General features: G+C 44.0%; 1 protein-coding gene across 2 annotated transcripts; it reads right to left on the bottom strand.

Annotated features, from left to right (window-relative positions):
• Positions 1–220: 220 nt before the first annotated feature.
• On the bottom strand, positions 221–27,044 carry itgb1a (integrin, beta 1a). 2 transcript variants are annotated; one of them, XM_080020493.1, is made up of 16 exons: positions 26,731–27,044; positions 13,298–13,364; positions 12,904–12,989; positions 12,324–12,543; positions 11,988–12,158; positions 11,248–11,486; positions 10,412–10,567; positions 10,214–10,309; positions 9,329–9,418; positions 8,980–9,120; positions 8,136–8,338; positions 7,243–7,481; positions 5,922–6,144; positions 5,366–5,601; positions 4,724–4,890; positions 221–1,764 (listed from the first exon to the last, which is right to left on the bottom strand). In XM_080020493.1, the coding sequence occupies exons 2-16, from the start codon at positions 13,362–13,364 to the stop codon at positions 1,699–1,701; spliced, it is 2,400 nt and encodes a 799-aa protein (XP_079876619.1). In that variant the 5' UTR covers positions 26,731–27,044; the 3' UTR covers positions 221–1,698. The 2 variants fall into 2 exon arrangements, with proteins under 2 accessions (XP_079876619.1, XP_079876620.1); XM_080020494.1 differs by lacking the exon at positions 26,731–27,044 and adding an exon at positions 18,839–18,870.
• Between the last annotated feature and the right edge of the window lie 462 nt (positions 27,045–27,506).

The following is a 27,506-nucleotide window of genomic DNA, read 5'->3' as shown; positions in this document are numbered from 1 at the left end:
GGCGGGGTCAACACTTGCATCAAATGTAAACGATATATACGAGACATTAGTACGGAAGCCTAGAAAGAAAAATAACAAAAGCGTAAATAAATTAATTTCTATCCAACTTCTACTTTTTTTTTTTCCCTTATTTTAGAAGCCCTGAAAAGTTATAGTGTCTACATTTATTTTTTCAAAAAAGTCAAAATACAAAAATAAACAGACATACATACATATTATGATTTGGAAAATAAACATTTATAAAATAAATTAAAAATAACAAATTTGTTTCTCAGCATATATTTTTTTATGTTAATGTGAACTCATACACTTTACCCATACAGTACAATTATGGACATTTTACTACATGTACAACTGAGGATCTTTTTTGTTAGTATTTTTTCACTGGATTAGATTGAGAGAAAAAAAACACACCACGCATTTCCTCTTTTATTTAATAAATACATTTATACACAGCATCGTGAGAGAACATAGTATTAAAATAACAGGCACTTCAACAACAACACAAAGCTGCACAGGCCTGCGCCTTTTGCACAGAGAGGCAGCATTTGGTGATCTTCAGAGCTGATCCACAGATGATTTTCTTTTGACCAGCGCGAGTTGAGAGAAGCGAATAAAGAAAAACGGTCGCAATTTGTGTTGATCTATACCAAAACAGGAGAGGACATACAGTACAGGTGAGAGCCAAGATGAACTCGAAGAGATGGCAAAAAAAATATATATATATCACTTGATATTAGTTGTAACCAAAGCCCTCCATCGTTCAACATCGCTGCACTCAAGACATTTAAGACACGTGTTAAAATTAACTTACCAGCAATCCATAAATCAGTGTTTTTAACCTCTATACCAATAGGAATAACATTCAAAACTCTAAAAACCTGTTTCACACCGAATCCGAGAAACGGCAAAAACAAACTGGAACTCCTTCATGATAGAGATGTCATTATATTCACTATCAATCAATCTCCTTTTATATAAGTGAATTGTGTGGGGGTTTTTTTTCCGCACTTTGCAAACACCATAACTATACAAACTACAGTATTTTGTGATGCAAAACCTAGAGGCAATTCATCCCGGCGGCCACTAGGGGGAGAATCCGACTGTGGGATGCGTTTTTTGGATTCGGTGTGAAGCCGGAATTAGCCAGTTGTCACTTTGAAAGGTTTTATTTCCAACACATTAACAATTACTCCTTATAATGAATCCAAATGAATACTATTTAGCTCTTTCAATTGTAGATTTACACATTTTTAATTTACACAAGTTTTAAACTCAGGTTTTCTCTTCAAGAAAAAAACAGACGAGACAGCAGTGCAGAGACGGAAGCAGGAAATAAGCAAAGAAAGACGGAGAGGGAGGTGCTTGTGCCTAGATTAATCCAACTGTACATCAATTTTTTTTTAATGTTGGATTTTGTTGTTGCGAAAAACGTTTGCCCGTACCATACCAGTCCCGTGGCAGGAAATAAAAAAAAATGCCTTCAAAGAATGTTTCCTTTGCAAATTTGCAATTTGAAGTATATACACAGTACTGTACATCAAAAAAAAGACATAAAAAAATGTTTCATCTGCCGCAGCCACAACGAAGCAAAATAAAACAAACAAACAAAAAAAAACCAAAAAACGACGACCATGTATTCCACTCATGGCGCAAAAATGTACACTACAGATTTCAGTGCTTGTCGGAAACCCGTCGTTATTTTCCTTCGTATTTGGGATTGACCACGGTGGTGACGGCGCTCTTGTAGATGGGGTTTTCACCCTGGAAGGAACGAAAATTAAGGTGAATGGAGTGAATTGCATCTGGCAAACTGAAAAGAATGTAAAGAAATGACAATAATTCATGCGAGTATTAGGGAAAAACGCACGGCAACACCTGGATTACCAGTTGGGCTCAACAAGGAAACATTTAAACAATTCATACGTTGTTTGTTGTTGGAGGTGCATTTAAGTGTCATTCGATGCAGTGGAACAATAAAGTTTGATCTTAACAACATGCCACTTTGGAAAGTTACACACGGGGGGGATTCCACTCAACATTTTCAACGCGAGTCAGAGCAATCGTGCCACAGCGAGGTTACTTATATAAATATTCGCTCTCGACCAGTGGTGGCCAACCTGCGGCCCGAGAGCCCGCATGTGGCCCGTAGACCCCCTGTGGCGCGGCCCGCCAACGGATGATGAAGAAATTCAGATTTATTCAGAATGCATTCAAGGGGACCTATTATGCTTTTCCTTATTTCCTGTCATATATATAACGTTACAGTGTGGGATGTTCATATTGGACATGGCCAAAGTGTCAAATAATGGGGCAAAGTACTGATAAAGTCATCGCTGGACAAAGTAACCAAAGCCGAATGCTCGGTTTTCAAAGGTTTTTTTCTACTCTCCGCACGAGCTGACATCAGCTCATCACGGATTTCTTTATATGGTCATCCCCCTCCATCGGACCCGCTGTGCGTTTCCTCCAAACAAGACCAGTGAAAATAGTTTGTTTTTATTGTAGATGCCCGTGTCCCACAAGCTTGGGGCACGGCAACGAAAGTCAAAACAGCCTTTTAAATGAGGCCTTGAAGATGTAATGTGAGCGATATGAAGATTCAGCGACTGGATTACTTGCTTCTTGCCCCAAATTTGTTCAGAAACAGACTTTGATGGACTGCGAAGGTAAAAACAGTGAAAGTTACGGGGTAAATACAACGAAAGCCGGAACCCACGCTCAAACCCCACTGGCTCACAGAACCCGGAACTTGTGCTCAAACCCTATTGGCTCACAGAGCTCGAGGTGTCGGGAGGGTGGCTCCTCCCACTTAAACAGCCTGTTTTGGAACAGGGCGGTTATAAAGGCACGTTAGAACGGCTCAAATGCAAAATCTGAGTGCTATATTCAGCAACAAACTTCAAAAGACAGGTTTTGGGGACCTCACAGACCTATATTAACTTGTGCAAAAAGGAGCATAAAAGGTCCCCTTAAAAAAAAAAGAAAAAAAAAAATCATAAATAAAATCAAATCTTTCTTTTTAATATTTATTTTTTATGAATAATTTATTTATGATTTGCTTTATCATATTGGTTCAACACGTTAATTGAGGTCTCTGAGTTGCTCTCTGAAAAGAGATTTTAATGTCAAGGTAACTTCTGGTTAAATAAAGGTTTGGTAATAATAATAAATATAATAAATGCATGAAAAATAAACAAAATGGCCACACACCCATGCAGTTTGTAAAAAAAAAACCTCGCGAAATGAAGCCCCCTTCCGTCAGTTCAAAAAACAAATCTTGAAGAAGGAAGGTTGAGTTAAGCAGCAACAAACAAAACACACACACATCCAAATAAAAATAAAAACATGCGAGGGAAGGGGAAAAGGAATACAGACTCAGATGGCGGCAGCTTTGCGGCCATAGTTTGGGTTCTGGAAGTTATTGATGGGACTCCTGTAAATGGGGTTCTCTTGCTTCGGGAAAGAGAAATGGGGACAGAGCGGGTTTCAGCGCGGAGAGCACAAAGGAACGGAACGAGCAGGATATGGAAAGGACAAAATAAAGCGCAAACAAAATCCAATTTGAGATAGAAATGGGGGAAACATAGATATGCAAATCAAAGAAAAAAGTTTTACGTTGTGTATCATATAAAGAGAAGGTTTCTCTTTCTGCCTTTTTTGCGACACACCTTGTTCAAAGTAATCTTAAATTACATATTCAACACAGATATGTGCTACAACTGGATTGTGTAATTTTATAATTTAATTTAAGTTTTTAATCCTCTGTAAATCTACAGTCAGACTGCAGATAAAAGTGGCACAAATCTGTTTTAGTTGTCTACAAACAAAGTTTAATGGCAGTTCACCCTCACCCCGACTACATATTATAATATATGAAATATACAGTCATGTTAAATAAGTCGAGCCGATAAGATATGACTTGTCACCTAATTTCCAGAAAAAAAGTAATAATTATTGTAAAAAAATAAGTACATTTATCCTATAATTATTGTATTATAATGGTAACTGTAATGCTTGTAAAAAATAAAGTACATTTACTGTTAAAACAATATTGTACGACTATTGTTAAACCATACTGTACAATTATCCGTAAAATGGTTGTATTATAATTATAACTGTAATGATTATAATAACTAGTATAATTATTGTATTATAAATGATGGTATTGCCAAAATACAACACTAGGTGGCGCCACACCACCATAAATACTGTTCCGCTGAACCGGCTGGTTCTCGTGTTGATTTTGGACGTGACCCCTGGAGTGGGAGAGAAAGTTGGAATACAGAGCGTGAGGGCGATTCGAGGCCACGCCCAGGAAATGGTCCACCGACCACAAGGGGTCAGTCGCATAACATTCCCCCAAAAAGTCCGGAAAAACAAAAAGGAAAACATCATATCTATTTCTGTAGAATCAAGAATGCCGATGAGAGACAGAGAGAGAGGGAGAGACTGTGTGTGTGTGTGTGTGTGTGTGTGTGTGTGTGTGTGTGTGTGTGTGTGTGTGTGTGTGTGTGTGTGTGTGTGTGTGTGTGTGTGTGTGTGTGTGTGTGTGTGTGTGTGTGTGTGTGTGTGTGTGTGTGTGTGTGTGTGTGTGTGTGTGTGTGCGCGCGCGTGCGTGCGTGTGCGTGGGGGCTTCCTCCGTCTGCCTCAACACCTGTTTTTCATATCTACATTCCTCTTGAGAACCTTCTTGGCGTGTCTGCTACTACGTCCTTCTCACCGTGTCCCACTTGGCGTTCATCTTTTCCTTCTCGAACTTGGCGAACTCCCTGCGGTCGTGGATGATCATGATCAGCTTCCAGATGAGCAGCAGCGCCGAGCCGATCAGCACGATGCCCGCCACCACGCCCGCCAGGATGGGGGTGATGTCCGGACCGGCTGGGCAGTCTGACAAGGAAGGAAGGAATAAATAGACAGTACATAATGAAAACAAACACAAAAATAAACTTAAAAATAAGCAATAGTTAGAAAAACAATCCCAAAATAAACAATAAACAAAATTAATTGGCAATATGCAACAATAAAACCTAACAATAGAAATGAACAATAAATAATATTTTTACTAACTTAATAATTTAATTTAGATAAAAAAACATATTTTTTAGTTTATTGTAAATGCAAATTACTCCTGTTTTTAAGAAAAAAGTAAAAAAAAAAAAACACCAAAAAAAAAAACATTGCACCCCACTTTCAAATACAAAGGATCTATTTCCAGCGCCTTCCCGCCACAGGAACCTCCTCTTACTCTACCCTGCAATTCCTCCACGCTGGGGTTTTTAAATTATTTCTTTTTTAAATACCAAAAGTGAAGTTGTGCAGCCCGCCACCCTGTTTGTTCTTTCACCCGCAGTTTTTGTTTTACCGAGCTTGTCGACGACGTGCACCTCCTTCTCGGTGTTGTTGTTGATGGCGTAGGTGTAGTAGAACCAGCAGTCGTTGGCGTCGCGCTCCTTGCAGTGCACCACGGGGAAGGCGGCGTCGTTGGGCTGCGGCAGCTTGCTGCGCTCCGTCACCTTCACCAGGCGGAAGTAGCCGCACTCCGCCTCGCACTGCTCCGCCTTGTCGCCGGTGGCGAACGCCCGGCACTGCACGCAGTCCCTGTGGAGTGGGTGTGGAGGGGTTGATTTTTGGCAAAACTAAAAAAAAAAAAACGCAACATTTTCCTGACATAGATGCTGTATAAAATTTTTCATTACACATTAATAACAGTAGAAAGGTTGTCATACTGTCATATGCCCTACATGTCATACTGTATGTGGGGCATAGTGCAGCCAGCAAGTCACTATCTCAAAAAAACCCCAAATAACCCCCTTCAGCGTGACGCAGGAAGGTGGTTATATCACCCAGCCCTATCCGCTATCCATGCCATACACACATAGAGTGTAAAATATATATTGTCAAATGACTATTGGTCGTACTTGTGCTCGGCGCACACCCCGGGGCAGGTGGGGCAGGTCTCGCAGGTGGCTCCCTGGAACTTGGGGTCGGTGCATTTGCAGGTGCCGCACTCGCAGGTTCCCCTGCCGTTGCAGATCTGCTCGTTGCTGGCCAGGCAGGTGCCGGTGTCCAGCGAGCAGTCGCAGGCGCTGCCCGTCCACGCGGGCTCGCACACGCACACCCGGCACTCGCAGCGCCCGTGGCCTGGGAGAAAACGAAACGGAAGAGTTGCACGAGAGGAAAGACAAAACATCAAAAGTCACGTGAAAAATGCCAGCGCGCTGCTCCCGGTTGAATTTGAGAAAACAACAAAAAGGATTCAAAGAAATAGATTTGATCTAATTATGCACCTCAACTCAAATCTCATGACTCCAGTAATGGAACTGGTGGAAATAATTTGTTCTATAATACATCAAACGGTAACAATGCCATATTTTAGAGATTCTTGGCTGGAGCCACATTCCTAACTCTAACTAACCCCCTCTGTAAGGTTTATTGTCTATATAATATATTTTTTTATTGGTTATTGGTTTTTTTCCTTGTAGGTTTATTTTGTTTACAATTGTTTGTTCATTTTTAGGTCCATTTTTAAGTTCATTGTATATTGCGAAACATTTCAAATATTTGTTAAATCTTTAGCTTTATAGTATATTGTCAAATTTCCACTTTTCTAAATAATTGTTAGGTGTTCTGCATATTGTCAAATTATTATTTTATTTCTATTCATATTTCTATTACATAATCATCGCCTATTTTCTTGATGTGAGCCACGACCTACTACCTTCCTGCCTACCTACCTACAATTTTTGACTATGACCTTTATACTAATTCAACTCTAACTAACCCCCCCGTTAAGGTTATTGTGTGTGTATATATATGTATGTATATATATATATATATATGTATGTATATATATATATATATATATATATATATATATATATATATATATATATATATATAAATATATTATTGGTTATTGTTCATTTTTATTTTTTTTCTTGTCAGTTTATTTTGTTTACAATTGTTTGTTCATTTTTAGGTCAATTTTTACGTTCATTGTATATTGCAAAACGTTTCAAATATTTGTTAAATCTTTAGGTTTGTAGTATATTGAACTGCATATTGTCAAATTTTTTTTTTTAGGGTCATTTCTATTCATATTACTATGACATTATCATTGCCTACTTTCTTGATGTGAGGCACGACCTACCTACCTACCTACCTACGATTTTTGACTATGACCTTTATACTAATAAATCTCGTCGACTTCATCCATCTGGTCGGACCACCCGTCCTCACCTCCGCACAGCCTGTTTCCGGAGCGGTCGCAGTTGAAGTTGTCGCACTCGCAGTACCGCCCGCTGTAGCGCTCCTCGGGGTTGTCCCGCTTCTTGCACTCGCACGTGCCGCAGATGCAGTCTCCGTTGTTGCTGCAGATGTCCGTGCCGTTGTCCTTGCGGCACGTCTGGTCCATGTCCTCCGTGGCCACCTCGTTGATGCCGCACTCGCACTGCCGGCCCACGCGCCCCGGGTTGCACCTGAGGGGGGCAGGCGGGTGGTGGTAGTCGGGACATTTCTAACACTATGATGGCAGATATATTTACAGATTTGATTGGTTTATTTGATGTACTGATACATTTGAAGCCCCCTCCGTGCTCCAAGACGGTGATTCGCAACCTTTTTTCATATCCAGGGACCCTCAATTTGAAACGCATAAGGATCCACAGATCCCATTTGAAGATTTTGTCTCTTGGACCCACAATCTGATTTAATCATATTTAACAGATTTCTAGTGTTAAATATGATTTACTCCAAACTTCCATACTTGTCTATAACGGTGAAACTATAATCCAAACAGTCGTTATTGTAAATGATCTCATGGTGAAGTTTAACTTTCAAAAATTTTACTGGGGACCCCCTGGCAACTCTTGAAGGACCCCCTGGAGGTCCCCGGACACCACATTGAGGACCAATACTTTATGATATAATGCCTAATATATGAATATATTTGTTTTTCCTAAAATGTAAGGTGGAATATGCACACTCTGATCAGCAATCTACTTTTGAACCACAGCTTTAAAAGTACAGTTTCTTATCAGTCCCGTTGCTTGGGACATAGGCCAAAAAACAAAAAAAAAAAGGTTGTAGAAGCCGGAGTTGTCCAAGTGTCTAAATAGGATTAAACGACTCACTTGCAGGCCCCGCATTCGTACGTCCCGTTGCCGAAGTGGCAGCGGTCGCTGCTGGTGACGCCCTCCTTATGGCACTCGCACTCGCAGATGAAGTGCAGCGTGATCTCCACCTCCTCCGTGAAGCCCAGCGGCTTGATCTTCACCGTCTCGGGTTTTCCGTCCTTGGGACAAGCGGTGGCCATCAGGCTGATGGTGAACGTCACCTAGTGAACCCAGGAAAACGCGCTCAGTGAAATTGATATACACAGTCAAAAAAATAATAATTCCCAACCAATTATAATGTGCAAACAACTGCATATTTAAAAGGCAGGTTCGCTGTGTTTCAACCCAGGTCTTATTCAAATGTTACACCACTGTGACACTTCACTGTTGAGAAACTTACCGCTCTGCTACATCAGAGTTGTAAGGTGGTGAGTTAAGTTCTCGCTGCGCTCTTCAGACGGAAACCCAAAAATGATAGTGAGCATGACATTTAACTAATAACCAATTTTCAAACCCTGGTAGTTCTTCCTATTGTTGTGTATTGGGGTCAAAATTCCCCAAATTGAAGAAAACTGACTGACTCACATCAGGCAATGACAGAACTGCTAAAGAGGTTGGCTTATGGAACGCTACATGATACTAGGAGAGGATAGATGGATGAATAGATGGATGAATAGATGGATAGATAGATGGATGAATAGATGGATAGATAGATGGATGAAGAGATGGATGCATGGATGGATGAATAGATGGATAGATGGATGAGTAGACGGATAGATACACTAGATGGATGAATAGATGGATGGATAGACCGTTCGGAATCACTACATCCCATTTTGAATAAAAAAAACAGAGCTCCCACCTCGTCTCCTATGGAGATGTTGGAGCACTTGCGCCCGTTCTCCCCCTCGCCGACCGCCCCGTTCTTACAGCGCGAGGTGTAGGCTATGGTCACTCCCTCCGGCAGCTTGCTGTTCTCCAGGATCACCTCGGACGAGAGCGACTGTCGAAAAACACCAAGAATGTTGACTACAGTTCCTCAGTGGAATTTTGGGCTGGCGTCGCTCTGCCAAATAAGGCTCGGCTGTGCGTACAAAGAGGATATGCGTTTTAAAAAAATAGAACGTAATGCAATGAATGTCTGCCCTGTAATGCAGTCGACATGGACGCACATAAAAAAAAATCAAGCATAGGAAACCACCTCCGCTTACATTGTAGGCGTCGATGATCAAGTTGATCACGTTGCTGGAGTTGGCGGACAGCGTACCTACTGCGGACTTTGGGATCAGATTTTTCAGCTCCTTCGTGGAAAAACAACAAAAAAAAACAACTTGTTTCTGGCACCCAAACAACAGCCGGCATAATAGAAAATAGGTTTGTCCTTAACTTTAATAGTCACCCTTAAATTCCAACTGTGGTACATAGATAAATAGCATCAGACTAAGGGCCAAGACGGAAAAACAGCTTTTAATGTTTCAAGCTTTGCTTCCTCCTGACAGACTCAGAATGGACTTTTAAAGTAAGTTAATGAGATTTTTATGCTCTGTATGACAGATACAGCACATCTGTGTGTGTGTGTGTGTGTGTGTGTGTGTGTGTGTGTGTGTGTGTGTGTGTGTGTGTGTGTGTGTGTGTGTGTGTGTGTGTGTGTGTGTGTGTGTGTGTGTGTGTGTGTGTGTGTGTGTGTGTGTGTGTGTCTGCGCAGACAACAAAGGGGGTCAAATCAAACTCCGAGATGGGCTTGGGTTTGAAAAGAAGCCGCCGGACTTCACTGGAAAGATACGCTGCCATGACCTAACTAGGAGCCGATGCTTCTGGACGTCAGCAGGTGAGCGCTTCAGAATGCTCTGTTTCTGTATGGGCTAAGAATGGGCAAAATCCGGGTCCAGAAAGTTAAACTCCATTCCGGCATTTTTAGTCCACCGCCTGGATTTGCCGATTGGCAACAACCAATCGAGTCCACGCAATGAGCGGAATCAGCCGGATCAGTGCGCGGCTGGAGTGAAACATGGCAGGATTTTTGACTTTCTGGAGCAGGGATCGTCCACCTCTGGGAATGGGGGAAGGACAACGCACGAGAACGAGAGAGGACCGACCTTGTACACGGGCTGGAACTCTTCCGTGACGGCGAAGATGGTCTGGATGTTGTTGTCGCTCAGCTTCTGAACCAGGTGAGCGATGGATGGATAGTCCTTCGTTTCAAATAGGGGGAGAGAAAAAAGTCAGATTTAGATTGCAGTAATTGCAGTCGAAAGTTGCCACAGAGCCAAAGGCGGGCCCACTGCAGGACTCACGTAGTAGTGACTCATAGTGTACTCGTTGTTCTCCAGGTGGCATTTCCCGTCGTTGGGCAGCACAATGCCGCCCAGTTTGCCGTCTCCGGCGAAATGGAAGCCGGCGTCCGTGGAAAACACCATCAGACGGGTGACGTTCCTCCAGCCGATCTGATCCTAAGGGAAAAATGAGGACAGAGATATGACTACAAAAACCACAATTAACACCTTTCGGGTTGTGAGCAAGATGTTAATCCCTGTGTACTAACAACACAACCAACGAGCAAGAGCCAAGAGCCACACTGATCCTAGGCCCCAATTACCTAGACCCAGGACAGGTGTGGCTGCTTAAACCAACGAGCAAGAGCCAAGGCCCAACCAAGAGCCGCACTGATCCTGGGCCCCAATTACCTAGACCCAGGACAAGTGTGGCTGCTTAAACCAACGAGCAAGAGCCAAGGGCAAACCAAGAGCCACACTGATCCTGGGCCCCAATTACCTAGACCCAGGACAGATGTGGCTGATCAAACCAGCGAGCAAGAGCCAAGAGCCAACCAAGAGCCGCACTGATCCGGGGCCCCAATTACTTAGACCCAGGACAGGTGTGGCTGATCAAACCAGCGAGCAAGAGCCAACCAAGAGCCACACTGATCCTGGGCCCCAATTACCTAGACCCAGGACAGGTATGGCTGCTTAAACCAACGAGCAAGAGCCAAGGCTCAACCAAGAGCCACACTGATCCTGGGCCCCAATTACCTAGACCCAGGACAGGTGTGGCTGCTCAAACCACACCATAGGAAACGTGCGTGTTCTTCTCCCCTGCAGGGTCGGGTGTTTGTTTTGTTTTTCTCACATACCCCGCACACGGCGACCTGCATGATGGCATCGAAGCCGCCCTCCGGAGAGTCCAGGTTCCCGGAGATCCTCTGCTGGCCCACCAGGGTGTTGAACTTCTTGCCGTCGCTGGTGAGCTTCAACACGTTCTTGTAGCTGAAGGGGCTGGTGCAGTTCTGCTCCACCGTGCAGGGGTTGAGCAGCTTGGCCGGCGTGGTGCTGATGTAGGGCATCACCGTCTTCTCCACGAAGGAGCCGAAACCTTGAAAAAATAATAAAATGAATCAAAGGAGAAAACTGATGCATTTCAGAATTAGTGGCCATACTAGTGGCCAAGTATGCTTACACACACAAGGAATTTGACTTTGCTTATCGGTGACTCTCAGTTTTGTACAAACTATACAGTAAAATCCAAAAATAAGTAGAAGATGGAAAGCAAAATGTAAATAAAAAATTATACACTAAGTAGGTTCTATTATTAAACAGTATTTACAATGATTGCAACAGGCCAGCAGCACATCCAAAGAGATAAAATGTGCAAATAGTCATATATTTGATTGTTATAATAATAAATACATAATAATTGTGTAATAAATAAAAATAAATACATTTACTTGATAGTGCTGCAGCAATAGTAAAATCCTCAACAACTTTGACCAATGGAAGGAGTCGGTGGGATGCATTTTAATTGTAGTCAAACAACTAGTTTAATAAGTTATCCTGTTAAACAGTTTTAAGACCCGGGAAGGAAGCAGCTTCTCACCTATCCTGAAGTCAGACGTGATCTTGGACATTTCCAGCATCAGGCTGGTTCCCAGGTTCTTGACGTTCTCCAGGTCGTCCTTCATGGAGTAGGACAGGTCCATCAGGTAGTAGAGGTCGATGGGGTAGTCCTCCGCCCGCTTGAACTTCAGGTTGAAAGACTGGGGCTCGCCTGCACTCCAAGGAAAAAACAAGGAGTCAGAGAAAAAAAAAAAAGGATAAAAAAGGGTAAAAAATCTTAATCTTAAATAATTGTAACCATCACCCATCAAATCCATTATAACGGTGTGGAGGCCCAGCCCTTTCTCCCTTGTTTCTCTATCTCCCTGCTACTCACCGGATCTGAGGACGACGCTGAGTTTCTGGGGCTGGATCTGAGTGATGTCCTCCGGCTTCAGCTTCTCCGCTCCCTTCCTCCGGTTGGTCACCATTTTGTTCTTGAGGACCCTCTGTCCGCCGCGGGGGTTCTCGATCTTGGCCTCGTCGCAGCCCCTTTTCCTCAGGGACTCCAGCTCGTCACAGCGGGTGGACACCATCTCGCCCTGCTTCAGGAAGTCCTAGTGGGAGTGGGAGAGTGGATAGGGTGATCCCATTTGTTTTTCTTCCCATAGACAATTCTGCATGCATGGCCATGCAGGTATTTCCAAGCCTTGGATCAAAGCATAAAACTCTCTCATAAAATATATATATTTTTTAATACTAAGTGTGTAGTCTCGACAACCAAAGTGGCTGCGGGTTCGAGTCCTGCCATGTTTAAGTGTGTAGGCCTGTTTGACACAGCAATTTTTATGTACATACTTTTATTCTTCTTTGCTTTTATATCATGTATTTTACTCCTTATGTGAAGCTTTTAATTGACATTGTGTATGAAATGTTCTATACAATGCAATGTGTGTCATGCGCCACAATCCACTTACTGGGTCCGTGCACCAGCCACATTTGGCTCCTGCCTGGATGCACTTCCCACAGTATCTGGCGTTGGCGTTGATGCACTCGTTCCCCTCTGGACAAGAGAATAACAAAGAGAGAGAGAACAGGGATGATGATGATGAAGGGCCGTGCAGCCTGTCTCGGTATAGACGTCGACTCATCTGGAACGCAGCCTGGACTCCGCAGTAACTGGATGACAGAGGCCGGACATTGAGTCCTTTCAGGTCTTTCAGGCCCTTTCTGCCAAGGTGGAGCTCCAATTCTGGCCATAATGACATCATTGTGCAACCGAAACAACCTTCGTCATCAATCAGAATTTGTGCTTCAGCTGAGCATGGCCGGTTTGGGTGAGCATGTGGGATGTTGGAGGCGAAATCGTACCTTTCTGTGCGCTACTGTAGCAAAAGCTTCCAAGCAGGGTGGTTACCAAAAGCAGCTTGAGGTCCATCTGGAAACACAGCAAATGACGAGAGCTTTTATTTTCATCGATGTATTGGATCGTATTGGGTTTTTGTGAAGCAGCCAATTAACCAGGAAGCCAGGAATGAGGTAAAACCGAACAATAACCTCAATTTGAACATGGAGAAACATGCCGCAAGTGGATATGCAGACCGCAAAATATGGAAAAGTAAAAAATAAGTCAAGAGATGTTCTGTTCCGGCAAATGCATTCCATCTCAGCGTTTTTCAACGCGTGGAAGGGGAGGTTGAGGCGTGACGGACAGAATGCACCTTCATTGAACCTTAGTGAGCTGTGTGTCCCATGTCATGATAATTCTCACGTGTTGGTCCGTCCGCATGGCAACCCGAATATGTTCATTTCCTGAACAAAATGAGACCTGCTATAGGCGGCGTCGCCAACGGATGACGGATCAAATCTGTAAAACGTTCGAGGGGATTATAATTGCAGGTCATAAAGTATAGCCGGTCTCAGGGGCTTTGCCGTTCTCAATCGATCATTGGGTAACAGGGAGGCCTGATTCAATGAAACCTCTCTGGCAAATACACAGATAAATACAAATATATTTTCCACCCGCCCCCTCCGACATTTCCCCTTTACTGAAATAGCCTCGGCTCCTGGTCTCTTGCTCCCCCCGTCTCCCTGTGGGTCCCTCGGTCACAGTCAGCCATGTTAATGCATCATCCCCTATTTCTACGCTCACGATGTACTGATGACAAAGCAACGCGAAAGGGCCTCTCCGGGCCAAATGGGCCATTAGGACAAACAGAAATACAGCGAAGACCAGATTGTATTTACAGTAATGGCTTTATTGTCAATACAGTGCATAATGTTTTCTGTCGCGGGAAACCAGAGAAGCGTACATTTAAGGTTCTCGGGGAGCCATAGAAGGTTTCTCATAACCACAGGGCCTGACGATAACGGCTGCCCGGGTCGCCCCGAACGACCGGAATTTGGTTCCGATCATTGGCTCTCAATTAAACGATCATTCCCATTCAGCGACTTGTCTGTGTTGGCAACCAGCAGCTGAGGCACATACTAACCACTTCTCAATAGTGCCCGGCCCTGAACCATTACCAACCTCGATAAAAGATATGAATTCCCCGCTGCCTAAAGACGAGTATAAGTTGCTCATATGGCTTTGTTAATCTGGCCGCCATTCATGAGCAGTAATAATGAGAGAATACTGGGATATGTTTCTATCAAATCAATCGTTCTGCTTAAAAGCAGCATAATGGTGGTCTAGACAGCCGGGGCTTTGCTTGAGACAAATCAAATTATCATATGCAGTTTGCAATCAATTTTCTGCCTCAGCAGGAATCACTTGCTCGGAAGATTAAATGAAAGCAAAAATTGGGGTAAAAGCGAAGATTTCAGTATCCCTGCTTGACCAATGGCTGTCAGCGGCTATGAATAGGAGCTCCATAAAAAGCGTGTAAAGCATTCCCTCAAACCGCGGAAAGGGAAGCACTAAGGTTCAGTGTGTGTGGTGGTGTTGAGCAAAGCATTACAACTACTTAGGGCGTGTGTGTGTGTGTGTGTGTGTGTGTGTGTGTGTGTGTGTGTGTGTGTGTGTGTGTGTGTGTGTGTGTGTGTGTGTGTGTGCGTGTGTGCGTGTGTGCGTGTGCGTGTGTGCTTGTATGTCCGTTTATACAGACACAACAGGGCAGAGAGCCCATCTGCAAACCCCCGAGATTAAATCAGATGTTTCAGGCCTCACTATGCGGCAGTGGACTAGATAAACAACACTGTTGCTACTGTGCACGGTTAATGAACTTCACTAATTTATAAAAGCTTAGGTTTATGTGATGAAGCTGGTCGCACAACACGTAACGTAGAGAAATTAAATAAAAATCGCAAATAACTGCAATGTGTGAATGAATATTAAACCTCTGTATCAACTCAGATAGATGGACAGACAGACAGAGAGACAGACAAATCGATAGATAGATAGATAGATAGATGGATAGAAAAATTGGCAATATAAAATAAAGTAAAATTTACCAAAAAAAAAAAAGATATGTGTACATATAAAATAAACAAAAATAAATTGTAAAAACATTTAATAATCACTCAAAAGGTCATATACAATAAATGTTAAAAAAAATGTACAAAAAAGCGTGTAAAAGCAGCCATATCAGAAGGCATATTCTGCGAGGGCTCCAAAACAAATTGTGAACCCTGCGCTGACAGGCACGGGAAAGATATTTGTCCTCATATCAAAAAAAAATAATAATAAATGGACAAGAGAGCTTCTGTTTGGCACTCCAAGAAAATCATCCAAGTATGGATATGGTGTCGAGTTAAAAAAATATTAATGGTAGAATAATGCATAAGAAAAAGAAAAGTCAGCCAGGCAGAGCAGAACTTTGAGCGCTTCCCAGAACAGACGTCTCCGCTCTACTTTGTTTGGACAAGTGGGACGATGCCAAAAAGTGGTGGAATAAAACCCTCTAATTTAACACGGCCAAGAATGACTTTGCTTTGTTTTGTTTGAAAAGTGCAAATTCCAGAAACAGTGGCGTGGATGAAAAAGGACTGCTTGAATTGCTCCCACCAGTCCACAAGGTTGTGAAAACATCTGGGAAAGTGATGAATCAAATTAATTGGAAAAATTAGCAAAAAATAAAGAAGCAATTCAATTTTTAAGGATATTCAATTGATTGCATCTAAAATGAATGTAGTACTTCAGAGGAGGGACACTGAAGATGTTGCCTGACAGTATTAGTTTGCCATCGTGACTTGTGATTTTTTTTGCGGTACTCAGAAGAAGAAGAAGAAACAGTCTTTAATTGTCACACGACACTCCACAACACATGCTTGCACACACACACACATGCACATGCTTGATGGTGGCCGGTGAAATGGCTCCTCTGCTTTTGACCCATCCTGGCTTGTCCTTCCTCCGGGGGCACAGCCAGGAGCAGTGGGCAGCATATGTGGACGCGCCCGGGGACCAGGTGATAAGTGTCCATCGCTGGTCAGACGATGATGGGTGCATGTTTTTGGTGGGGGTCCTTACTGACGTGAGGTGGAGGAAACCCCATGTGAACACGGGGAGAACATGCAAACTCCACACAGAAAGGCTCCTGTTTTTTTGGAAGATAACCCGCCGGAGTGGATAGATGGTATTCATGTCTATGTATTTATTCCACTTTTAAGGGTTTATATTAGGCCATAACTGGAATTATGTGTTTTATATCTTATCTTAAAATGTCTTACATATATATTATGCTGTATATATATTTATTTTCCATAAAAAGAGAAAAATAGTACACGATGGTCTCAAAGATGGAAATAATAAGAAAAATATTATATATAAATATACTTTTTTAAATTGTATAAAATATAGTTTACTATATATATATATAACTATACAGTATATATCAAGAATCTTGAAATATATATCCTCTTATCATTATATAAACACACACACACACACACACACACACACATATATATATATATATATATATATATATATATATATATATATATATATATATAGCAGTGCCTCTCAAGATACTGTATAAAACATGTCACATATATATAGATATATCAAGAATCTTGACTCTTGATATATATATATATATCCTCTTATCATATACAGTATATTCTGTGTACACACACACACACATATATATATATATATATATATATATATATACACAGTATATATATATATAGCAGTGCCTCTATATAGCAGTACCTCTCAAGATACTGTATAAAACATGTCTCACACACACACACACACACACACACACACACACACACACACACACACACACATACACACACACACACACACACCCACATTAGGTGTGTCTAAGTAAGTATGGTATGTTACAGCCTCTCCTATAGCGGTGAAGGAAAGGTGATGCTTGACAGGAGGTGCAGGACTAAAAGGGGAGCGTCCCTCTCAGGCATTCCTCACGGATACAGGCGGCACGGTAAATTTGGGACCTGAGGCGATGGGGCTGCATTTTTGGGAAATGTTAGCCAGGACAGCCATGACGCAGGGGAGGAACTAAGCGGCGCCTCTCAAAGCTCCATCTCCTTTTGAGACGAGAGGAGGCCAAAAGACAGGATCTGCACGAAAATGCTGATGGGGGGGGGAAAGGGTAAAATAAAATGAAAGACAGGGAGGGAGAGAGGGAGAGAGAGAGAGAGAGAGAGAGAGACGGATAGACCGACAGACGGAGCACAAAATGAAGGGAGGCCACAACAGAGTATGACAGAGTCAATCCATGATGGATCAGCCTCACTAAGCTGCAGGAGAAGGCCCGGGATGAAGCCACCATGACGCCATCGGATTGCCTTTTATATTGTTTACTGTTCATCACACATATTACATCACCCCTGACCCTTTTCCTGATAGCTCTCATTTTAAAATGTTGCCGTATTTGTTAGTCAATTAGAAGAGGCAGAAGGGCCATTGCTTTACGTAAAGGGATAAATTGCAGCCAGCCGGTCATTATCGTAAAATAAGCCCTTTGTGTCACTTTGTAAGGGGGATTTAAGGGATGTGAAACCAGGCTGCTGTTGCCCGTGACCAGGGCACTATTGATAGACAGTGGTGATTATCCAGAAAACACTGAACGCTGATTTCCACTGCCATTTTATGATATTGTTGTACCGTTACGGGGGCAGTAGCTCAGGCGGTATAGCGGGTCGTCGTCTAGTGATCGGAAGGTTGCCGGATTGATCCTGGTAGCGTACTGAAGTGGCCTTGAGCGAGATATTTAACTGCTCTCGTTGAGCTGGTGTGCCGCCGCCGCCGCCGCCGCCGCCGCCGCCGCCTTGCTCTGCGCCACATCAATGCACCCTATTTACCATTTAAAAGACTAGGTTCAGGGATAATGTAAAATGCGTGGGCTGGAACTCATATTGACACGGGTACGGTTCCTTTGACGCTCTTCAGCCAAGGAAAAGGGAACGGAGGAATGGAAAAGAAGCAGAAATAGGAAAGGGCAGTCCATAGGAGAAAAGGGAGTCGGCTGCCTCAAATCCATAAAGGACACAAACAACCTTTCCTCCACTGAGCCCCCACGACTCCCTTCTCCACCCCCTTCGCTTTCCGTCACTCCCTTCTCCGTCGCCCTCTTCTTCTCTCAGGCCTCTCTCCATCCCACCCCTTGTCCCTCACTTTCTTCTCCATCTCCCCCTCTCCTCTCTGACCCCATCTCTTCTCCCTCTCCCTTGCTCCATCTCCTTCCATCACTCCCTCTTTCCGGCTCTCTCTCTCTCTCTCTCTCTCTCCCGCCCTTCCCCTGCTTATCACATGGGAGCAGTTTGTGGTATTTGCTTGGCTTCTCCTCCTCCCTTCTTTTTTCCTTTTTCCTTCACCCTCTCTTACTCCTCCACTTTTTCGTAACACCCACACAACCACACACTTCCCTCCCTCCTCTGCAAGCCAAGTGGGACCGATGCCTCCTCCCTCCCCCGTGACATCCCATCCCTTACCCTTCAGAGATGAATAGGGAGTTGGAGGAGAATACCAAACAGTGTCCGCCGGTGTCCCTGATTTCCCCCCGAATCTGGAGAACCTACACATGGCAGACAAAAGCAGTGACTCAAGCAACCGACTGTGAGGCCAAATGAAAGGATACAAGGAAGAGGATGATATATATATTACATTTACATTACATTACATTACATTACATTTATTACATTACATATATATATATATATACATATATATACACATATATATATATACACACACATATACTGTATATATACATATATATACATAAATATACTATAAATATATCTATACATATAGACATACATATATACAGTATATACATATGTATACATATATACATACATTTATACATATATATGTGTATATATAATATATATATATATATACATACATATATTCATTTATATATACATGTACTATATATATATATATATATATATACAGTATATGTATATATGTATGTATGTATGTATATATATATATATATATATATACTTACCTTATAGACACATATATACTGTTTATACACACAGACACACACATACACACATATATATCTGTCTATCTATCTCTCTCTCTCTCTCTCTCTATATATATATATACAGTATGTATATATACTCACACATACACACACACATATATATATATATATATATATATATATATATATATATATATATATATCCGTCTGTCTGTCTATGAACAGATCTACTGATATCTGCCAGGTCAAGCTACATAAATATACACGTGAATCGATAGTTTGCTAACGTCGAACAAGTAAAGAATGACTTGGGCCACTCCCTGCCTGGACACGGTCCAACTCGACATTCTCCGTCGGAATCTGTACATTTATAGTAAATAATATAATGACATCATCAAGCATCTTACTGTAAATCTCATCTCGTGTGACGTATCGGTTAACCAGAGCAACTGAATATTTTGGGCCAAATTTGTTCGGTATTTCGATTTGGATCGATTTGGATTCAATTTAAACCATGAGGTCTTTGTGACAGCGCGGTTCAAACAACACATAAACCATGTTCGCGTGTTTCTAGCTCATGTCGAAGTATGTCTTCCAGATAGTTTTAGCCGGGTTGGACATTTTTCGGACTGGCGTACTGGCACGTCGGTCTTAAAATCGGTCTTAATATCTGCTCCGTATTTGGATCGATTTGGATGAAACTTCAACCACAAGGTCTTTGTCACAGTGCGGTGCAAACAAGACACAAACCATGTCCATGTGTTATGCGGAAGTTGGTTTTCCAGATAGTTTTAGGCTTCAAAATTCCAAGAATGTTTGGTTCTTTTTCCTCTTCCAATAACAATAAGGGGCTGCCATACAATTACAATAGGGTAATAGTCCGGCAGCCCATACAATTACGTAATTATCATGATCTGATACTGTAGGAAAATACTTGGCCTATGTCAAAAAGCAGCATATAGCTGGTCCCAAAATGCTGGTCCCACTTGCTCACACAAAGTACACGGTCACATTACGGTGGCTTCAGGCCAGATGTGTGGGAAAAAGGGTGTAAATATAGCCTTCTAGTGGAATGCAAGGAAACGTTCCAGAAAGGGAATCGATAGCGTTTGAGCCGAGTGGTTTCTCTTGCACTCCTAAAAATACATTTATTTTGAAAGGGCTTTGCATACTCATTGCAGTATTTACCTGCCCTCCCTTGCAACCCCCCCCCAAAGAAAAAACAATTATGGCGGATCAAGGGGCTTGGTTAAGCCGTGGCTGCAGAGGGCAGCATGGCTTAGTTCCCGGGGCCGCACAGCTGCCTCGAATCGGCCGAATCAGCGCCCTCGTGGCGCTGATTGGTCCTATCCGGGGCAGGGAGTTTTTTTTATGTTTGTCCGTCTTGCAGAGGGGGAACGGCGCACGGGGAACATCGGCCGTCCAGGAGCCACAGCGAAGCGTCCTTGCTCCTGCGCCCAGACTGATCATTATTCGTGTTTATTATTTATCCTTTTGGCCAGTGAGCGTTTTCTGTTCTCTCTTTAATAAAAACTCCTGCCACGTTGGCGACCCAGTGCAGTAAAGACTCCGTCTCCCTCCCTAAACCTGTACCTGTGGGAAGAGACTCCCACAACAATCAGACTCACAATTGGGGTACAAGAGGGACAGGGGATCTTTGGAGGAGGGCCAGAGGAGGGAATCACTATTGCTAGGCGCCATGTCTCAGGTGAAAATAGCTGGGTTGGAACGACAAGCTGCTTCCAAACTCATCCTGTGCACCTGGCCCTCTGAATCTAATCCTAATGGATTTTGCGTGCAGTCACAACACGGCGGACAGAGAAGATAAGCTAAGGCCGAGCAATAGGTTTTTTTTTCTTTAGACTTCTTGGGAGAAAGAAAGAAAAACATATGTTTCAAATAAAGCAGCAGCCCCTGACAGTCAATCTTCGGAGCACTAGAGCCGAGTTTGACTTGGCTATTCTGATGGACCCGTTAAGAGTTATTTTCACTGAGGCATCAACTTTTACAGTTCAAGTGATCTGCTCAAAATGATACCAGAGCAGTGCAGAGATCCTCTAATGCAGTGAACCAACCTGTACTTGGGACCCCAAACAGGGTCTGGAAAGATCGCAAAGGGGGTCGCAAGGCTTTGGATGACATGTTTCCTATGTGGTTCAAAAATCCATATAAATGTCTGTTCAAATATTAGTTAACATAAAATCCATGACTACATGTCAGATGTCACAAGCTGCTTTCACACATGCACTTCGGACAATATTCGGATAATATCCGGATGTGACGATCCGATCATTGTTGCCCACGGAGTTGCCCTTTCACACATGGAGCAAAAAAACACAAACTGTCCGTGTCTGTGACGCATTTACACTACCTGGAAATACTTTGTTTGGTGTAGTGTTTGTGTTTGGTGTGCAGGAGTGCAGGAAACAGGACGTGACGCAATGACGCAGCAGAGTTTTACAGCACACCCAAGATGGCGGACGAGGCTTCTCAGTACTTGGGCTTATTTTTGCGTTGATACTCCGCGTATTTGGACGTATCCGCAATAGAAACGAGAGAGCGGAAAGGAATAATGAAGAAAGCAGAAAGCAGTGCGAAGCAGCTATCGCTCCGCGCGTGAAGATCCGCACGAAGGTAAATAACTGGCGCATGATAGAGACGTCATCAACACGCGACACGCCCACTCGCTCGCCGAGTCCGGGTACTGTCCGGGTCAAATGATTCGGACATTTGTGTTCACACAGGCAGCTCATCCGGGTAATGTCCAGATAATTTCAGGGTTGCAGTGCATGTGTGTAAGCGGCTTTCAGATTGAATCAGGTTTGATTCAGTGGGACTCTGAGCAAAGAAAGGTTGGGGCCCGCTGCTCTAACGCTGCACTGCCAGTCACTTGAGCGGCAACCCTAACCCAGCGTTGCAAGTAGATGCTCACTTGGCTTTGCGGTTGGCGTGAGCCCAGGAATCGGCCTGCTGATCCGGGACCCGCTGAAGACCGGGCCTCCTCCTGACCTCGCCGAGTCAGGCCTTTCCCTTGGGTGGAATCCAGGAAGCTCCAACCCCGAGCACACAGGAAGACCATGGCCGGTCGCCTGGCCAACAGCCAGATGGTCCCCTTGAAGCCCGGGGCACGAAGATGAGATTTCACCAGCTCAATGAAGAAAACAGGCGAGAGAGAGAGACTGAAAGTCGGCAGGAAAAAGAGATGCCGAGGGAGATAGAGAAGTAATTTACAGTCAGATGGGCAGAAAGAGGATAAGGCAGCCTTGTTGCGAAGGGGTCGAAATGTGGCGTGATGCCGAAACGGTGTCTTTGTCAATCAACCTGTGTCTGATGCAGAGACCAAAATCCAGGCAATTAGTATCTCAGAGCTTGGATATTGCCTCCGCCTTTGCCAGAAACCTAGCTAGGTCATCCTTATTCTTTCAAAAAAGACATGAAAAATTACCAGACATCAACAAACTCATCAGTCACTCAGACGGCCGGAGAAAAGAGAGGTCGCCCTGTGAGTCGTGAATATTTAAGGGTGAGAGAGAAATGGATCAACAGCTTGCAGGTGCTGAAATTATATGTAAGAAATCGCTGCGGTGAATCTCTGCACGATCCCAAAGGTTTGTTTGCTGGAAGAAGTCCACAAACCTTCGACACTAGTCCGACTGCCAAAGACAAAAAAAAGTGCTTTAACAAAACAAAACACAAGGTGATGTGTGTGCAAGGGCAAAGGGATTTGATACAGTAATGCACATAAACATGCATTTAAAAAAAAGAAATCCATCAACGCCTGCATGGACACCTTGCAGCATCGATGTCGTTGTCTCTCTAAATGACCTTGGATGGCAGCTTGTGGCCGTTGTCAGAATACTCAAAGTGTATGAACAGAAGCTCTTTTTCACCCCGAATATAGAAACTTTTGTCAAAAGGACCTTTATTCTGATTTTAATCCCATGCCCGGTAGCGCCCTGAAACCAGCTGTGGACACCTTCGCATCATTCCTCCGCTGAGGCTCTAATGGGATTAAAAACCCCAGAAAGCTCCATTTCCCTGGACATCAGATGATTTACGGCGTCCAGGGTGCTGAGGCTCTAATGCCAAAAAAACAGGCATGTTGATGGAGGTCAGATGGCTTTCATTAGGGCTCCAGGCTCTGCAGCACTTGAACCATGAAGGCTTCCCTTTCCGCTACCATGGGACAGGGAGAACTTATGCAGACCTTAAACACTGAGCACTCTTTAGCTGCATGTACTTCCTTTCGGGAACGGTGGAGGAATATCTGTCCTGTTCCATTCTCAGAGCGTACTTTGGAGGGCATGGAGTTTCCACAACTCAACAGTCCTGTTCTCCGCCGCCTCTGAGATGGATATTTGTGAAAAATGAGTTGATGAAAAGAGCCTAGGTATACAGCAGCCTGGCAGTAGATCCACCTCACAGTAGGACCATACTAGGAAGGATTTCAACCAAATAAATCTTAAATTCAAGGGAACATTCCGTTTTTTTTTTTTACAATGTCAAATGCAATGTCCTGAAATAAACTTTTGAGTAAAAAATGTCCCTCATTCTCTGGGACATATGAGGCTACATAAAAAGGAATAATTGCTTTATTAATGAACTGCCCACATAACTTCACCCTAAACATACATGCATATTCAGTTAAGTTGAATATGACTATTTCAACAATACATGAAATTCCCATAGGATCATAAAAGGACTTATGAATTATCTTCTGGAATTCTCCAAAAAAAGAAGATAGAAGCTGTTTGGTACCACTAAAGGGGTCTCTAATGGTTCAACAGGTCCAAGCCAAGCCTTCCTCGTCTGCCAGTTCATGATGATGTTATTACGAATTTCAAACAGCTATTACAACAAAATGCTTTTTTTTTGTTTTGATAGGATGCTAAAACACGACATTTGTCCAGGAAAACGACATATTTTAGAAAAATAAAATAAAAAGATTTTCTCGTCAAGAAGGAAATCAACACATTCCACATATCAACGCAAATAATCTGCTTAAAGCTCTCATTGGCGTCATTCTCGGAACTTGTCAGGTTCAGGCGTGCGAGTGTCAGAAGCGCTCGTATCAGCGAGTAATTCCACATTCCTAGCCACGTTTTTTATTTTTTTTTTCCATCCAAATGAGCCCAGCAGGCGTTGGCTCAACACACCCCATTGGACCGTCAACTCGGCACAATAATAAACATCTTGAGGAGGCTGCTGAACTTCTCTCCTCATTTACTGACAATTTCAGCCCGATTTCCACCGGCCCGTCGCAAACTTTGCTCAGCCCTTAAAAATCCCGGCGCTGCCTCCCGAGTTTTAGGGCGGAGAGAACATAGAGGAAGTCGGGGGTGGGGGGTATGGGTGTGTGTAGGCAATAGTATATGTATATGTGTACTGTAGCAGTAATGGCACTGTAGCCTCCTAAATTAGATTTCCCTCTATACCACAGAGCAGTTATCAGCACATTTATCACCTTCACACACACACACACATACGCACACACACACACACGCGCACACACACACACACACACACACACACACACACACACACACACACACACACACACACACACACACACACACACGCGCACGCACAGAGTGCACATTCATCACTTCTGTCTGAAAAGGGGACAAGTTGACACATACGGTCTGTGTCCCACTCACTGACACGAAAACACACACACACACACACACACACACACACACACACACACACACACACACACACCTCCTGCAGAGAGGCCTGGGTGTGTCCGTCAGTGTGTGTGTTGTAAATCAGGTAACGACCAGCCCGCTCTGGCAGCTGTTAGCTGGGGGCTAGAGGTCACATCCATTCAGCTGGTGGCGGCCACCGTCCTGCAGCTCCCGTCTCCCACACGTCCACCTCCACCTCCTCAATTACATCCCCCCCCCCATCTCCCCCTCCCTCTCGCCTTACTGTCTTTCAAACCACCCCTTCCACCCACTCCTCCTCCTCCTCCTCCTCCTCCTCCTCCTCCTCCCCCTCGTATGTCCTTGCCAAGCCTCCCTCCCTCAATTAGCCCTGCTCTCTCCTTCTCCTCCTGATGTAACGTCCTCCTCCTCCGGTCCTCCTCCCTCCACTTACTTAATTAAACCGAGCCGCGGATTCCGAGGCCGCCGTGAGTGTGGTGAGCTGCATTTACAAGTTTAGGGGGTGGTCTTCATCTCTCTCTCTCTCTCTCTCTCTCTCTCCCTCCGCCATCGTCCTCTCCCTCGGTCTTGGCGTCCGTGGTGAAAGAGGTAGTCTCAGTTTGGGCCACGTTAGACATGTTGGACATGGGGGGGGGGGGGGGGGGGGGGGTTGAGGTCACCGCACTACTAGGGTGGTCGAGGGTGGTCCGGGGGGCACGAGGGGAGGATTTTCTCCTTTCAAAATGGCTGTTAAGTGAAGGTCAAAAAGACGGAGCACAAACATCATCAATGAGTGATGCACGACTCGCAAACGATTCGGTCGTCGTGAACCAATGTGTGAAGTGACTTAGCGGTCGAGGGGGTCACTCCTGCAAAAGAGTCGTTTGTTTGTTGAATCGATGGGAAATCAACAGCGTTAAACCCGTCTTGTGGCAGTAAATGTGTTTTCAGTCATCGCGGCGTCCTTATCCGACACCCAACAAGTTCCATTTCTCCATCCGAGCTTTCTGAAGGTTTAGGCTTGAGAGTGGGAGGTGTGAGGCTGTCGCACATTGGCAGTGATGGGATTTGTGTCAATGGTGAACTCACTTCCTGTGGCGGGAAGTAGCTAAATATAGAAAACGATAAAAATAAGAAAAATAAATCAATGCTCCTCCATTTAATAACCTTAATGCATTATTATTAGATTGCTATGTTTGCTGTGTCTGCATTGCATTTGTATTCTCACAATCCACTGCTGATGAGCACAGTATTTACACTGATGGTTAAGGGGGATATGAGCACAAGAGGTGACACATCCACTTTGTTCACCAGAATTTGGACAGATGTCCAGTAACTAGTGTTTTCTCTCTCTCTCTCTCTCTCTCTCTCTCTCTCTCTCTCTCACTCACTCTAAATAATCAAGACCATGGAGTGTGTTTTCATAACAATTTGGGGAAGCAAAGCAACACTTTATTTATGCAGCACATTCCATTTGTCATGAAATACGACGTGCTGCACAGGGGAGATAATTCACCTTTGAAAGCATCTGCATGCGTGCAGAGAATTAACAACAAAAAAAGAAGGAAAAGCAGCCTCAGGGAAAACCCAATTAATCAACTGTAGATGAAGACAGAAGGAGGTAAAAATTTGTGTATGTTTGCACAGATTAAACATTTTGGGAGGGGAGGGGGTGGGGGGGCATTTACTGGCATTTTTAACTGATCTGAAGTGATTCCTTTCCAGGAATGAACATCTTTACCTTGGCGTGGAGGAGTTACTTCCCATGCAACATGAAGAGTGTCCCAGAGAGGAAAAAAAATCCCAGTGACGGTCCTCAGACACTTCCCCCGAGAAGAACTCACTCCGGGTCCTCCTCAGCCCGTCATTCCCCCCACGAGAGGCACGGCAAAACGAATTACCCAAAATAAGGCGAGCGGTGCATTGCAGAACCCTCCTCCAGAAATAGTGCGGACCTCCGCTCCTCCCGTCCGGTGTCCGCGGCTCCTGCAGAGCGGAGCTTGACTCCACGGTCTCTTGACTCCGCCCCTCCGTGGATACCGCGCTACGTCGCAGGCGTGTAACGCGTTGCCCCCGCTGCTATAACGGTTTAAAGTGGTAATCCGTGAGATTATTTTGTAAAAAAAACAAACAAAAAAAAAAAGCCCCACATATTTCATACTCTTTTTAGCTGGCACTTTATAATAGACAATCATTCAATTTGCGCTTCTCTATAATGCGATTTCCATTGTGGGCGGCGGGGTCCGCCACCAAAAGCGGGCGGCCAGCCGTTGTGAATTTGACGGAGAGGCATAGCCAGCTGTGGTCGGGGTTGAACCCTCGACATGGATGAACATTCACCGGCAAGGACGGCCCCGGCAACTCGCCCCACCGAGTCGAGTGACCGGGGGGGAACACGAAACAAACAAATCGATCGGAAGAAGGAAAACCTTGGAGACGAGGGTCAGCCCCGGATGCTGACAATGCCGCTTTTCAGCATGCATGCGCACAAACATGCGTTCACATTGAGACGTGATG

The sequence above is a fragment of the Zeus faber genome, assembly GCF_960531495.2.
Source record: "Zeus faber genome assembly, chromosome: 19".
NCBI classification, from domain to species: Eukaryota; Metazoa; Chordata; class Actinopteri; order Zeiformes; family Zeidae; genus Zeus; species Zeus faber.
The sequence above is the reverse complement of the archived record's forward strand: the minus strand, read 5'-3'. Positions and strand labels throughout refer to the sequence as shown.